The sequence below is a fragment of the Oncorhynchus mykiss genome, chromosome 3 (assembly GCF_057628025.1).
Source record: "Oncorhynchus mykiss isolate SJ-2025 chromosome 3, ASM5762802v1, whole genome shotgun sequence".
Classification (NCBI taxonomy): Eukaryota; Metazoa; Chordata; class Actinopteri; order Salmoniformes; family Salmonidae; genus Oncorhynchus; species Oncorhynchus mykiss.
Genome location: NC_143024.1, coordinates 12503249 through 12517924, shown reverse-complemented (window position 1 = coordinate 12517924; position 14676 = coordinate 12503249). Strand labels below are relative to the sequence as shown.

The 14676-nt window shown below is 39.4% G+C and overlaps 2 protein-coding genes across 2 annotated transcripts; both read left to right on the top strand.

Moving 5' to 3' along the window:
- The first annotated feature begins 55 nt into the window (after nucleotides 1–55).
- On the top strand, nucleotides 56–1335 carry hoxa13b (homeobox A13b). The gene is made up of 2 exons (XM_090230668.1): nucleotides 56–761; nucleotides 1057–1335. The coding sequence occupies exons 1-2, from the start codon at nucleotides 116–118 to the stop codon at nucleotides 1296–1298; spliced, it is 888 nt and encodes a 295-aa protein (XP_090086794.1). The 5' UTR covers nucleotides 56–115; the 3' UTR covers nucleotides 1299–1335.
- Nucleotides 1336–10169: 8834 nt separating this feature from the next.
- hoxa11b (homeobox A11b) lies at nucleotides 10170–14676 on the top strand. Its single transcript, XM_036936745.2, has 2 exons — nucleotides 10170–10978; nucleotides 12305–14676. Exons 1-2 carry the CDS (start codon nucleotides 10345–10347, stop codon nucleotides 12535–12537), a joined length of 867 nt encoding a protein of 288 aa, XP_036792640.2. The 5' UTR covers nucleotides 10170–10344; the 3' UTR covers nucleotides 12538–14676.

The window sequence follows — 14676 nt, the reverse complement described above, 5'->3', positions numbered from 1 at the left end:
ATCTTTAGATCCACACAGGCGCGTGAGTATCGGTTACTCTCCCAGATTCCGTATCTCTTTTTTCAGTCGTGGGGATTTTTTAAAAAGAGCTGGTTGTCTCGATGTAGGGCATGCTATGACAGCGTCATTACTTCTCCATTCGCGCTGGATTGACCCAGTCATGTTTCTGTATGATAACGGTTTGGATGAGATCAATAAAAACATGGAGGGGTTCACAGGAGGCAATTATGCAGCAAATCAGTGCAGGAATTTGTTGGCGCATCCGACGTCCCTGGCTCCAAGCACTACCTACACGTCGAGCGAGGTGCCAGTATCTGGCATGGGCGAAGCTGTCAAACAATGCAGCCCCTGTTCCGCAGCCCAAAGTTCATCAAATGCGTCCTTGCCTTATGGATATTTTGGCAGCAGCTACTACCCGTGTAGGATGTCACACGGCAGCGTCAAGTCCTGCGCGCAACCCTCCTCTGCCTATGGGGACAAATACATGGACACATCCATTTCAGGAGAGGAGTTCCCAGGGTCCAGGGCGAAGGAATTCGCTTTCTACCAAGGCTACTCCTCCAACCCTTACCAACCTGTCTCCAGCTATCTGGACGTCCCAGTGGTACCCACCCTCAGCGGACCCACCGAGCCCAGGCATGAGCCTCTTCTGCCAGTGGAGCCTTATCAGCCATGGGCTATCACCAATGGATGGAATGGTCAGGTTTACTGCGCTAAGGACCAGCCACAGTCAAACCATCTATGGAAATCGTCCATTCAAGGTATGGATTTATGGCTATACATTATTAAATGTTTTCACAAGCTTATGCATATTTCAACATTATAAACCTCAGTTTATCAAAAGCAGAAACACCATCATTCGCCCTGCGTTGTTTTTCCTTTTACAATTTGCATATTAATAATTCGTTAGAAGAAACCGTCATCCATCTTGTCACCGTAATGTGAATTGTGGATAGACACGACAGATCCCATCGTTATAAGAAACTATACTACGGTTTTAGCAATTTTCCAGATGGTTCTAGGTTAATTAAGCATGTGTTTATGCTCTTCACACAGACACGGTATCTGGAGGGGATGGCAGCTCTATTCGACGTGGGAGGAAGAAGCGCGTGCCATACACCAAGGTACAGCTGAAAGAACTGGAGAGGGAGTATGCCGCCAATAAATTTATCACAAAGGACAAACGACGAAGGATATCTGATCAGTCAAACCTGACAGAGCGACAAGTGACTATCTGGTTTCAGAACAGGCGAGTAAAAGAGAAGAAGGTTGTCAACAAATTTAAGAGTCCCAGTTAGCTGTATATGGAACAACTGAAACAAAAAGACAGAAAAAGAAGAGACTTGAAGGTTGTTCAATGAAAATGAACTATATTATAATTTATTACACAATATAAGGCGTCTCCTTCTCGCCCGCCATGGGTTGGCTCTGTTTTTGGAGGTCCACTTGGCTTTTTTGTGTGTGTTTTTTTTTGTCGTAATTAATTGAAACCATTCGATGTCCTGTGTTTGAAAGAAATGGGGAAATAACTTCCTCCTTGTTTATATATTCTGTCTCATACTCTATTCGACGGACATATAGCTTTTATAATTTTCTACAAACTGTTCCCAATACGCTAAATAACTCATAGCCTAAAATATGACATCTCTACTCAGAACATAGCCTTCTGTAATTGGAAAAAACGTTTAAAAACTCAAATCTGTGTGGGACAATTGTATTTTAGCTCCATCAGAGTAAGAATTAATGACTCAAAAAATTGTGCAGCATTGATATTGAGGGTTTGAGATTATTCGTTGAATTTGAGTATACATTCCCTGAATTGATTGAACTATATTATAATTATTGATATTGAAATGTTGGTGAGAGCGCTATAGCGCGCAACCCGCAAATCGTTTATGCCTACGAATATCATTTTAGAAGCTGAAACATTTCCCATCACGTAATGATTGAGCTATTAATTAGTACATTGCTTTACATTTACTTTATGCATTCTGTCAATATTCAGTTAATTATAAACGATTAGATTGTTTTATTCTGTCTGAGTAGTCTTTTTTCCCATACAGTAATAATCATCTTAACTCTGTTTTTTACGCAACAATTTTCTGCGCCGTTATCATTGTTTGAAAATGCTGTATTTCGTTTTCTATCATAACAAATGGAAATACATCTGATTGCAATTAATGAACAGTTGCATTTAAAGTTTCCCCTGTTTTTGACTGCAAACATATAGCCAATAAGCTCTTCCCAATAAAAGTTGGAGAAACCCCGTTACTACGTTGATCATATTTTTTCTCAGACAAATTTAAAGTCAGACTAGTAATGAGCATTTATTTTGCAGTAACGTTTTGTCGGGGACATTTTCTTAGCTTTTTTATTTAATTTCTTGAATTTAGGTAGGCTACAAGCCGATTAGACCTATGATTAGCGTTGATACAACGGGTCAAACAGCTTTCCATTTTGTCATTTTAATGTTGTAGAGGCTTGCAACATTGAGCCCTTATAATGCCATTAGGCTATTGAATGAGAAATGCCTTACTGATAATGATGAGATGACAATGTTGCCATCTGCTGCCGGATCTGCGTCATTGCATTTGATGAGTTCAGGTGTAGGCCTAACCATGGTCAAACTGAACGAAAATATGAACGCAACATGTAGTGTTGGTCCCCTGTTTCATGAGCTGAAATAAAATATCTCAGAAATGTTCCATACCCACAAAAAGCTTATATCTCTCAAATGTTTTTCACCAATTTGTTTACATCCCTATTAGTGAGCATTTCTCCTTTGCCAAGATGATGTATCCTGACAGGTGTGGCATATCAAGACGCTGATTTTACAGCATGACCATTGCACAGGTGCAACTTGTGCTGGGGACAATAAAAGGCCACTCTAAAACATGCAGTTTTGTCACATACACACAACACAATGCCACAGATGTCTCAAGTTTTGACAGAGCTTGCAATTGACATGCTTACTGCAGGAATGTCCACCAGAACTCTTGACAGAGAATTGAATGTTCATTTCTCTACCATAAATCACCTCTGTCATTTTAGAGAATTTGACAGTATGTCCAACTGGTCTCACAACTGCAGACCATGTGTCACGCCATCCCAGGACCTCCACATGAGGCGTTTTCATCGTCTTAGACCAGCCACCTGAACATCTGATGAAACTGGGAGTTTTTGTGTCTGTAATAATTCCCTTTTGTGGGGAAAAACTCCTTCTGATTGGCTACCCCAGTGGGTAGGCCTATGCCCTCCCAGGCCCACCCATGGCGGTCATGTGAAATCCATAGATTAGGGCCTACTGAATTTATTTCAGTTGACTGATTTCCTTATTATTAATTTAACTAGGCAGGTCAGTTAAGAACAAATTCTTATTTACAATCACGACCTACACCGGCCAAACCCGGACGACGCTGGGCCAATTGTGCGCTGCCCTATGGGACTCCCAATAACGTCCGGTTGTGATACAGCCTGGATTCGAACCAGGGTGTCTGTAGTGACGCCTCTATTACTGAGATGCAGTGCCTTAGACTGCTGCTCCACTCGGGAACTGTAATTCAGGGAAATCGTTCAAATGGTTGCATGTTGTGTTTATATTTTTATTCAGTATATATTGATATATGCCTCCGACCATTGCCTAACCCATGCAGGTGAAAAACATGGAATGATACTTTATCCAAGATTTCTTCATGTGAGAAATGTTGCCGAATGGAAACGATTCACTATTGAGTACTATAGGAAATGTAAAGGCTTACCTTGATGTACGTAATATTTATATGCTTGTCCTTAATATGGCAATAATAGCGAAATTGTCCATTTGTGTGTTAGAAAACAAAGAGTGAATACACATTCCAAAGGGAAATACACTTTTTTTTGTCTTCTCAATTGAGAACTTTAAATATGTAGTGCACTCGTGAAAACCAATAGCTAGTACTGCCTTGTGGGTATTTTTTATTCTTCTCCAAATAGGAATGAATGCACTGATTTAAATGTGGCTAATATTTGGCAATCATGCGTGCATGGTATTTAGTAATCTGATTACGTTTTGTTACAGACTCGTTGATGAATCTCCAACCTGGGCCTATATAGAAATCGACGGTTTTTCGATGCGCCCGTTGTTTTTTGAATCCCTTTTAAAGGAAGGCAGACACTATTGTGGATATATGATCAAATGCTCAATCTTTAAAATTATTCTCAATATGTCCCATCTCCGTTCAGCTTATAACAACTTTGAATGTAATGCTTTGAAAACTGGTCATTCTCAGAAATGCGAAGGGAATTAGTGTGGATAGACTATATACAACTTCATATCAATTCAGCAGAAAAGGGGTATAGCTGTTTTATGGATAAAATGACCGGAAAAACAAATATATAATTAAATAAATAGTTAAATATGAGAGATTATATGTTTAATCAATAGACTATACATAAAATCAAAAGATGGGCAATATAAATGTTTAAATTTTTTTACAGTCATTATATATACAGCACTAATAACTATGACTGAAAGGAGGAATGTCAAATCAAACGTTCCAATTTAAGCTATACCGACTGGCGTCAAATTATACTCATAAAATGACACGCAGGCCTGTATCGTGCAATTAACACTTTTGTGAACTATTTACAGACATACTTTATGGTATGGTAGGAGCAGATCGACAGGCTACAGGAGGATGCGTCTCCACAGAACAGGGTCTTTCATCAGGCTAAACATCACATGACAACATCACAATAACTAAATACAAACTATACATTATATAAGGGATAATCAACGAGGGGCTATGCTTCTACGGAAATAATGATCGAAATGGAAAGTGTGTTACACGACGTGCTAGCGAGTATTTTCCAGAGAACACAGAGCACCGAGTTGATTATCCCTTTTATACCATGGCTATAATTTAGCACATTTGCCACTAGAAATGTGTTAGTTTGCCGCTATAAATGTGTTCAACATCCACTGAAGTAGCTAGCAAGTTAACTAAATAGCTACAGTAACGTTAGTTGCAGTGATAACCAAACAAACAGACTTCCTAGTTTAGCTAACCAAACCATCAGTCCTAGTGTGCTATTATGAAAATAGAATTCAACATTATTGTTTTCAATTCGACTTTTGCTTTCAAAAGCAGCTCAAGCAAAACATGTACAAATATAGTCATTCAATTCTACCGTCCAAATATACTGTGCATTATAGGGAAATAATGCACGCTCTAGAATGCCCTTCAAGCCAATCAGAAAGGAGTATTCAACAATGCCATGGTATAAACAGTCCTAATGCAAAGACAACTCTATGGTAATTCATACATAACAAAATGTGTGTGCAAAAAAATACAAATACTGTGTAGTTACGTGAGTGATGCGTTCTTAAAAGTCAACATTCCATCTATCAGAAGACCCCCATGATGTAGAATACAAGGACCAATCACGTGGATAGCAACTATATATTTTAAAAAATGACATGGGACAGGTATAGTAGTTCCAGGAAACAGGTTAAACCGATAGGAACAACTGTGTCCAGGAGGTGGATCCACGGCTCGTTTAAAAGGGCATGGCCCAAATCATCTCTTAAATGGATTGTTACTCAATGAGTTGGTTTTCAATGATAACATTGAGTTGATTATTTGGGCATTACATGTAAAGCATTCTAAAAGTGTGGATTGCAGTCACTTGTCCATAGACTGCTTTCAATGTAAGGAAACACATGTGTAAATATGTAAAATCACTGAACTGTCCCTTTATGCTACACCCACATTACCCAGTATGTCCCACCAAGGAGAGGTCCCGCTATAGGTGCGGGGTCGAGGGAAATTATGGCGCTGGACTTTGCAAGTCTGGACTGGAGCGTCTTACATATATATAACCTGGGTCCTATTCACTGATAACCAAAGAGAAGAAAACCAACTGGAAAAAGGGAGAGGCTAACCTGAACTTGTCCAATAAAAAACACCCGTTTTCATTGCGAAAGGTTTTCAATTGCAAAACGTTTTGCTACGGTGTGCACTAATGGATACAATTCATGATTGTACTGTTTTTGCTGCCACCCAAAGGCTAATCTGACTGCAACGCTTCAAGTGATTCCAGTGCGGTGTACACTTGGGTGTGGTCTATAGTAGACCAGCAGAGGACTGTTCAGTTCCCTGCATGAGATAGATATAACTATAACAGTCAATGGAATACATCAGATCTCTTCTAAAAACCAGAAAGATCATTTAAATTAAAGGGGCAATGGGAATTCCAATTCATCCTTCCTATACTCTTGTTATATTCATATTCAGATTTTTCTAAATCATGCAATTGAAGTTTGACATTCAAGGGAGCAAGTCCGTACACATCAATTTAATTGAATCAGATATACATACTCGTTTAAATAACTGTTGTAAACTTGTGTATGCTTGCCTTGGACATGTACAGTACCCATAGAACGAATACTCCTTACACATGTTGCCTTACAGCCTGGATTTTCAATAGATTGAATTAGAATATTCAGCAGCACATTAGTTATTGTCCAATTTCCAACACCAACCCCAAAACATAAGTATTGCAATGACTGTTAACGGTGCTTTACCATGCAATTAAATGGCTCGGGGGTCCAGACACATTTCCGTTTTTTAAATGTGACGTTTTACACAAAGTAGGCCCCAGTCGATCAAATGATCAAATGCAATGCCACACAATACTCTCTTAGACAATAGGGTTCGAAAAGGGTTCTTCGGCTGTACCCATAGGAGAACACTTTTTGGTTCCAGGTAGAACCCTCTATAGAAAGGACTCTACATGGAATCCAAAGGGGTTCTACCTGGAACCAAAAAGGGTTCTATTTAAAGGGTTCTCCTATGGGGACAGCCGAAGAACCCTTAAGTTGTAGAATCCGCCTTTTTTTAAAGAGTGTATAGTCATTATCATTATAATTAGTTATGGTAATAAAATAACAAGTATGCCTGCTAGAACTATTACTAATAGTAACTGTAGTAGTAATAATAATAATAATAATAATAATAGTCTATAATAAGAAATAATGGTAGTTAATGGTGTGATTACAAATATGACGTTATTTTCTACAACGATTATAACCTTATAACTCAAGTAAATAATATCTAAGGGGTTCACATGTTGAATGGTTCGTCCCACACACAAAGCTGTCTTTTAAAATCCTGCTTCCAGGACTCTTGACTGCAAGTATGTCCTTAAACTATCCGAGACTTTAAGGAGGATGGATGGTGATGGGAGTTCCGCTTGTTGCAACAACATATCCAATGCATCCGGGGTTCTTATGGTACTGCCAACTAAAGCATCCTCGGTTACTCCCTTTTCGTTTCCATAAGCAGCTCTTGCCGTACATCTTCCATATAAGCATCTCTTGGCATACGTCTTCTTTTATCATGATGTCTTTAGTGATGAGATGAGGTCTATCATGTTTATTTTCTCCTCTGTGCTATGCTTCTCCGGCTGTCAGCCGTCTCTTCTAAAGAGGCAGTATAGAGAGACATAAAGCTGTAATGTTCCCGCCACCCATCTCATCTACTGTAAAAAGGCAGTATAGAGAGACATTAAGCTGTGATGTTCCACATTTCCAAGTGCAAGGCACTTGTGTCGTAGAGATGTAGGCTAAACTCCCCCCACCCCAGCCTGAAGAAATGCTCGTAGGCATTTACTGCTATAAGCAGTAAAGCCTATAGCGCCTATACAGAAAAACAACATCTAAATGACATAAATATGAGGGCGCGCCAGTGGAAAAATGGCTCACACCCAAGTAGTGGTAAAGTACAAATGTTTTCTATTTAAAGTCAATGGCAATGGAGCGTGTAAGATACATAACTAAGTTACCACTTGTTCTATAACACCTGCCTCTCACATGTCGACGAGTTCTTAAATAACGAGACAATTCCATTTTAAAAGCAGCCTTCGTGGCTATGGGTATAGGCTTATTTCATTCGGCTAGATTGGAAAGGTAATCGAAAACACCACAATTGAATGTCAAATCACTGCAACATTTTAGAAAGTCACCAATATCTTTGGCATATAGCCTTGTTGATGAGCTTGGTGGAGTACATGTGTTCATCTTGAACGTGACCACCCATTTGTTGATCAGCCATGTTACATCTGAACAAAAAAGGTCAAACAAACAACTGGTATCAAATAGCTATATTTTTCACGTCATTTATTTTTCAAAAGTAAAGTTTAGCATCCTATTTTATTTGTTGACAACGTTTAATTCGAATTTATAGGCGTTTCATACCGAGTTTGAGAAAAGCTGCAATAGGCCTATCAAACAGTTAACGCGAATTAACCATTGAGACATTTGTCACGGTAATGAACGAATGAACTTCATCCGGGGCACAGGGCAGGGGTGTTTGTGGCCCCTTTCTCACAAATGGTGACCCTTTTCCTCCCCCGAACTTGAGTTCTGCAGCACGCAAAACGAGACTGACTGTGCAATCTGAAGAATGGGATACAACAAACGAGATACTTTAGCATGGTTTAAAACCCTTTTTAACCTATATGTAGTTAGCCTACGGGACTCATGTCATGCTCACAGAGAATACAACCATTAGGCTTTTGCCATAAAGTTGTATTATTTAACGAACCATTTAATCATTCAATATTTCGTAGCCTACAAATTACACGCATTCCAACAATTCCAAGACATTACAGTCTCCATTTTACGCACAGGCCTAAGTTCTCACCTGGAGCCTTGTTTTGAGTCTCGTTTCATTGAACTTCATTGAATGCCATCTAGTCGTCTGGTGAGCACGCTGGCCGCAGCAGTCCCCACATGTCTGTTCTGACAATGGCAACTACACAGCCAACTGCAAAGTGCAATAAAACATGTCTGACTCGAGCTGATTTTGTTGGTTGGTGCTATATACCCTGAACTCTATTGTTGCATTTTAAAACACTAATGTCCGAACGTGTCCACTGATGCAGGTGATAGGAAAGAGAATGCATTACGCGCGTATGCTGCCATTCCATTCATGTATCGTACTCTCACTAGACTCTCAATAGTTTAGTTTATTATGAACCATAGTGTACTTTAGGCTATATGTGTATTAGAATATCCAAGAGATGTCCCATTTCCTGTAATGTTGGAAGCAATATTCATTTTTAGAGTGCCCCACAATAGAATTACAATCTGACGCTAGTCTTGCTATGCTACGGCCCTGCATCAAATTGTTTAGCCGTAAGAGATTGAGATTGAGACACGAGAGATTGTTTTGGTCAACAAGTGACAATTCTAACTTCGGATAGGCCTTATAGGAAATATAAACGGAAACTGATTCTGAATTTGCATAAAGCCTATCCATTTATATGCAGATAGAAATGGAAATGCGTCCAAATATATTGATATATAGAAACGGAAATGCGTCCAAATATATTGATATATAGAAACGGAAATGCGTCCAAATATATTGATATATAGAAACGGAAATGCGTCCAAATATATTGATATATAGAAACGGAGATGCGTCCAAATATATTGATATATAGAAACGGAAATGCGTCCAAATATATTGATATATAGAAATGGAAATGCGTCCAAATATATTGATATATAGAAACGGAAATGCGTACAAATATATTGATATAGCGCTAGATTGAGATGGGCTTTTGTATAATAAAATTGTATTCTTCTTGCAGCCTTAGCCCACATGCTGTAGGCTAATATTACTAGTAGCGTAATACATTAGTGGAAAATGCATAGTGGTTGTGGAAATATATTGACCCAGAGCCTTTTATGGCAAATAGAAGGCTCTGGGTTGTTCTGGTATAATTCATACACATTGTATTTTACCCATACACTTTACAATGCCTTGATGTGTCCACACAACAGCACATGCGCCTTATTGACCAATGTATGTTCCAGAGATAGAGAGAATATAACACATGAAAATCATATTCAGAAAGTATTAACACCAGGATTGTCGTTAATAACAAAGGTTATTCGCACATGCTGCCAACAAGGCCTTGATTTATCGTGACTTCAAAGGTGTGTGATATTAAATAATTTTCCAAATGTACAAGTAACCATACCAAATAATGTATTGGTATGATTACTTGTACATTTGGAAAATAATTTTATATCACACACTTGAATTAAGAAACGCATTCACTCATTGCAACGCATCAGTTGAACAGACGTATCTGTCCAGTTCTGCCCCTGGTCACATGACTGGCGCTCTGAGGAATGGATGGAGAACAAACTGCACGTCAGCTTCACGTCTTAGAATTTGTTGCTCAACGGATCTGCTTCAAAGTGACTGGAGCCTAGCAGCACATAGGAACGATGCGAATGGAGGGTTGGTAGACTATTAGAGTAGGCTACAGGCTACGCAAGATCGAATCATTATGGATTTTGATGAGCGGGTCCCAGTTGGGTCTAATATGTATTTGCCCGGCAGCTGCACCTATTACGTCTCGGGAACAGACTTCTCAAGCCTCCCTCCTTTTTTGTCCCACCAGAGTCAGTCTTCTTGTCCCATGACATATTCCTACCCATCCTCAACTCTGCCACAGCTTCCGTCTGTCAGAGAGGTAGCTTTCAGGGACTATCATGGCATTGGTAGCTCCAGTAAATGGCACCACCATAGGGGCGGTATGTCACACTGCTACCCCACTGAGGACACGGTGCATAGGGACTGTCTATCAAGCTCGACCTCCTTGGGGGAAATATTCACGAGAAATAACTCCAGTGATGTCTATCACACCAGCAGCTCCAATTCTACATCAAGTCTCCAGGGCAGTGTGAGTAGGAATGGAGTGTTACCGCAAGCCTTTGATCAGTTTTTCGATACTGCTCAAGGGAGCGCAGACACCACACCAACAAGCGAACACTCCGTGGACAGAACTGCCACCAAACAACCTATAGTTCCGGTGACCGGTTCCGAAAAGTGCCGGGATAGAGAGGAGGGACCGCCGGGCGAGGTGAGCTGCAGCCCCGTGTCTTCTTCCGGCAACAATGAGGAGAAATATAGCGCCAGCGGTGAGTATAAAGACGACGTGCACCAGTTCTGTGAGAACGTTTGCATCTAACGCGCTGCTATTAAGGCGTTTATATGCTGTTTTATAAGCGCGTAAGGTTTATTGTGGGGCTGTAGATCTACCCCAACAAAAACGTTGTTATAAACGACAAGATCACGTGCTTGGAACTGAAATTGGCCGTGAAAGACAGAGAATTTCCCATTCTAAAATATTCGAGCATTCTTTTTAGGCCTATTAGTTGTTCTAGACGCATAGCTTGGCTTACTTTTCATAACGTATCAAACGACTGCAACGACAACTTAATGAATTGATAGATTTATTGCAAAATTATATTTTTATACATTATAACTCAGGGACGTATTGAATATGTGCTGCATGGTCCCCCCTATAACCTGAATGGTATATTGTAATTATAGTAATATAATCTTAGTGATATAGTATAAGGTGATAGGGTAAATAATCTAAAAAATGCAATAGATTTAATTGATTATTTAATATTTTTAGCCAGGAGGATAGTCCACTCAGTAACAATTGCCACCCACTGTGCACAGACGTCAGTTCAACGTCTAGTTTTGATTTACATTTGGTTGAGTTGTCAACTAACGTGAATTCAACGTGAAAGCAACAAAACAATTCACCATGTCATTGGATTTAGGTTAGAAGTTGGGTGAAAAAGAATTCCCTTACGGTGATGACTTTTTGCAAATCCAATCAGTTTTTCATCATCATATTGAATGTTTTTGTTGTTGAAATGACGTGGAAACAACGTTGATTCAACCAGTTTTTGTACAGTGGGCACTGTTTTCCAGAGTCCTGGGATCCATCAAATCTATAAAAACATACCCATTACATAGAAAATGTGTAGAAAGCACAGCATACACCGTAGAATACATTAGGCTAGTATACACCGCGCTAGAAAGCGTTTACCACTGCGTTTTTGTAATGATGTTCCGTTTGGGAGGTGTTTGATGTTGTCCAGAGGTGTTATTATTAGGGCCATTGCTTTTTACCACCCGTCATTTCCATATACTGAACTCTAAGAAATGTCATGATTATGTTGCATAATGTACCCTAAATATGCATAGAAATGTTGGGATGTCATGCTTATTAAAAGCAAAACATGGCCAAAAACATGTATCCCGTTTCTACCTTAATTCAAGGCTTTCAGTTATAGTTTTTATGATAAAAAAAAAGCACAACTTATTTTGTTGTCAGTCTATTTAGACTCTTGTTTATAAACCTTTTGACACCATGTATGTATTTTTCCACGGAACGAAAGCAGCTTCCTATTTGATCTTTCTATCTGAATTGCAATTCTTCCTTTCAGGTGGACAGAGAACCCGTAAGAAGAGATGCCCATACACCAAATACCAAATCAGAGAATTGGAGAGGGAGTTCTTTTTCAGTGTTTACATCAACAAGGAGAAACGTCTTCAACTTTCGAGGATGCTCAATCTCACCGACCGCCAAGTTAAAATCTGGTTTCAAAACAGGAGGATGAAAGAGAAGAAACTGAACAGAGACCGTTTGCAGTATTATACCACGAACCCTATGCTGTAACACTGGCTGATGGATGTCGCCTCCCCTCAGACAAGGCATGCATGAAGCTCAATCGCTAATTTCAAGTTCGTTGGTCTGCAAATTCCTGATTACACCCCTCCCGCGATGGACAGACATTTGTAGATTTATTTGTCCATCATACTTAATTTGTTGAGAGTAATATCTAGTGTAATATTATTATTATTAGGCCTATTGGCCTATTTTAATTGTAGGTGATTTTCTTGTTGATCTTTTGATCTTGCTATTTGTTGTTATGAAAGTGCGGTGCCACCAAAACAGAACATATATCTGGTCGAATCCTAACTTGCGTAAAAGTCACATTTTCGAGCAAATTATTTAATTGGCATCAATGCATAATGCATGAATTACACGAACGTTAGATTTACGCGCGCCCATTTCATATCAAATTCGACATTTAACGATGTAACATATTTAACAACATGTATCTTTACATTTATTATATATATACCTACAAGGGGTACATACCTTTTCCATTACGAGAAGGCATGATTTATCCCAAACTTTGTTGGTTGTTTGTTGTCGCCATTACACACGCACAGAAGGACTAGGCTATAGTTTAAAATAGGCCTGTTATTTATGCATTGATTGCCATTGTTTTTGTTCTCGTGAAATATTCGACATACAAAGGTTATATTGTAAAATTGTTCAATCATCCCTGATACTTGAAAGTGTTCGTTTTGTTTAAGTTCTCAATGTCGTGACATATCAGCTATTTTCCTGCGTTTTTGGCAAGAGAAAAGCTGCTCCAATACATTGAGCTATTGGGACATTTTAGTTCTTTGTCTTCATTTTTGAGCCAATTCAAATGTTCCTCGGTGTAAATAGCCTACGAAGGATTTTGGAATGATTAGGCCCTATATAGGCTTAGCCTATTTCACACACCCTATTGGAGACATACGAGTCACAGGTCGAGACCTTTCCGTTTGTTTTCTTAGTTTATTTTTGGATGAATGGGTCTATACGTCTCGAGAAAATATCTCCTTGTATGATTCTCGACATAAAACCTGGCTGCGTGGGTCATATCAGATGTATGATGTATTTGACTTTACATTGCCCCCATGGGCCGAAATGGGATCCTATGCCTTTAATGTTAAATATCCATTACGGAAGTTCCACCCAAAAGGTTGTCTAGCACGTTATTTTATTCAACTTTATGTACCATGCTAAACCATCTATCACCGGACGACTTTTATATACAATTAACGTCTGGAGTTTAAATGTCCCGCGTTTATGTTTATTGTTTCAAAAATAATACTAGGCCTATAAAAAGAGAATGTATAGCCTACTTTAAATAAATAAAGCAAAATACTTAAGGTAGCCTATATTTAAAATAAACTTGATCAGTTGTTGTTTTATTATATTGCCAAATGTTGACATTAGACCTACTGATTGTGTATTAGGCCTATGTGTAAAATTGGCTCACGTTTGTCAATATTTCGGTTAATGTCTTATAGTTCAAAGCCTATGGGCGTTCATGAATAGTGGGCTAGTGAAAACACCAATTAAGAGTGATAGCAGCATGAAGCTAGTGTAGATGGCCGGCTGCAGCCAGTCCGGGTGATGATGGTCTTAGGCCGTGCATCCTGTCCGGTCAGGCTAACCGGAATGCCGCCTTTACGGACACATCCTCCCTGTTGCTGCAGCAACTTGGCCATAAAACGCGTCTTCGTCTGGAACATTTGTACAATTGGAGTGTAGTGCAATAAACCGTCTGAGACCAAGGTTATTAACTGTGACTAAGGGCTTTAAAAACAACGGCTGCCTGCCTGGGAGCATTGAAAGCTTGTGTTCGCGGACTTTTCCTGCTTCATTTGTCTCAGCAGCTCAGCGTGCACGGGCAGGAATATATTCAGGGTGGAATCTGCAGTTCGAACGTGGTTGTTTGTTTGTTCCACTGGGAGGCGCTGCTCGGATCAATGTCATGGATCAATGCCGTGGATGTGGACGGAACTCTGGCCGAGACTCTACTTCCCATGCATCAAACATCCAAAGATTGACAGACTCATTACATTACAGGGTTTCATTGTTCAGGTAATTATCCCGATGTGTGTATAATTGTTACATATTCTCTTATTTTTATCGAAATATATTTCAAAATGCTCGAAATGGGAAAACAAA

Excerpts from the sequence above, each read along its gene's own strand:
- hoxa13b (XM_090230668.1), top strand. The coding sequence starts at position 116 with ATGACAGCGTCATTACTTCTCCATTCGCGCTGGATTGACCCAGTCATG. Across the intron at positions 762-1,056 it reads ATGGAAATCGTCCATTCAAG|ACACGGTATCTGGAGGGGAT; the intron begins GTATGGATTTAT and ends CTCTTCACACAG.
- hoxa11b (XM_036936745.2), top strand. The coding sequence starts at position 10,345 with ATGGATTTTGATGAGCGGGTCCCAGTTGGGTCTAATATGTATTTGCCC. Across the intron at positions 10,979-12,304 it reads GGAGAAATATAGCGCCAGCG|GTGGACAGAGAACCCGTAAG; the intron begins GTGAGTATAAAG and ends TCTTCCTTTCAG.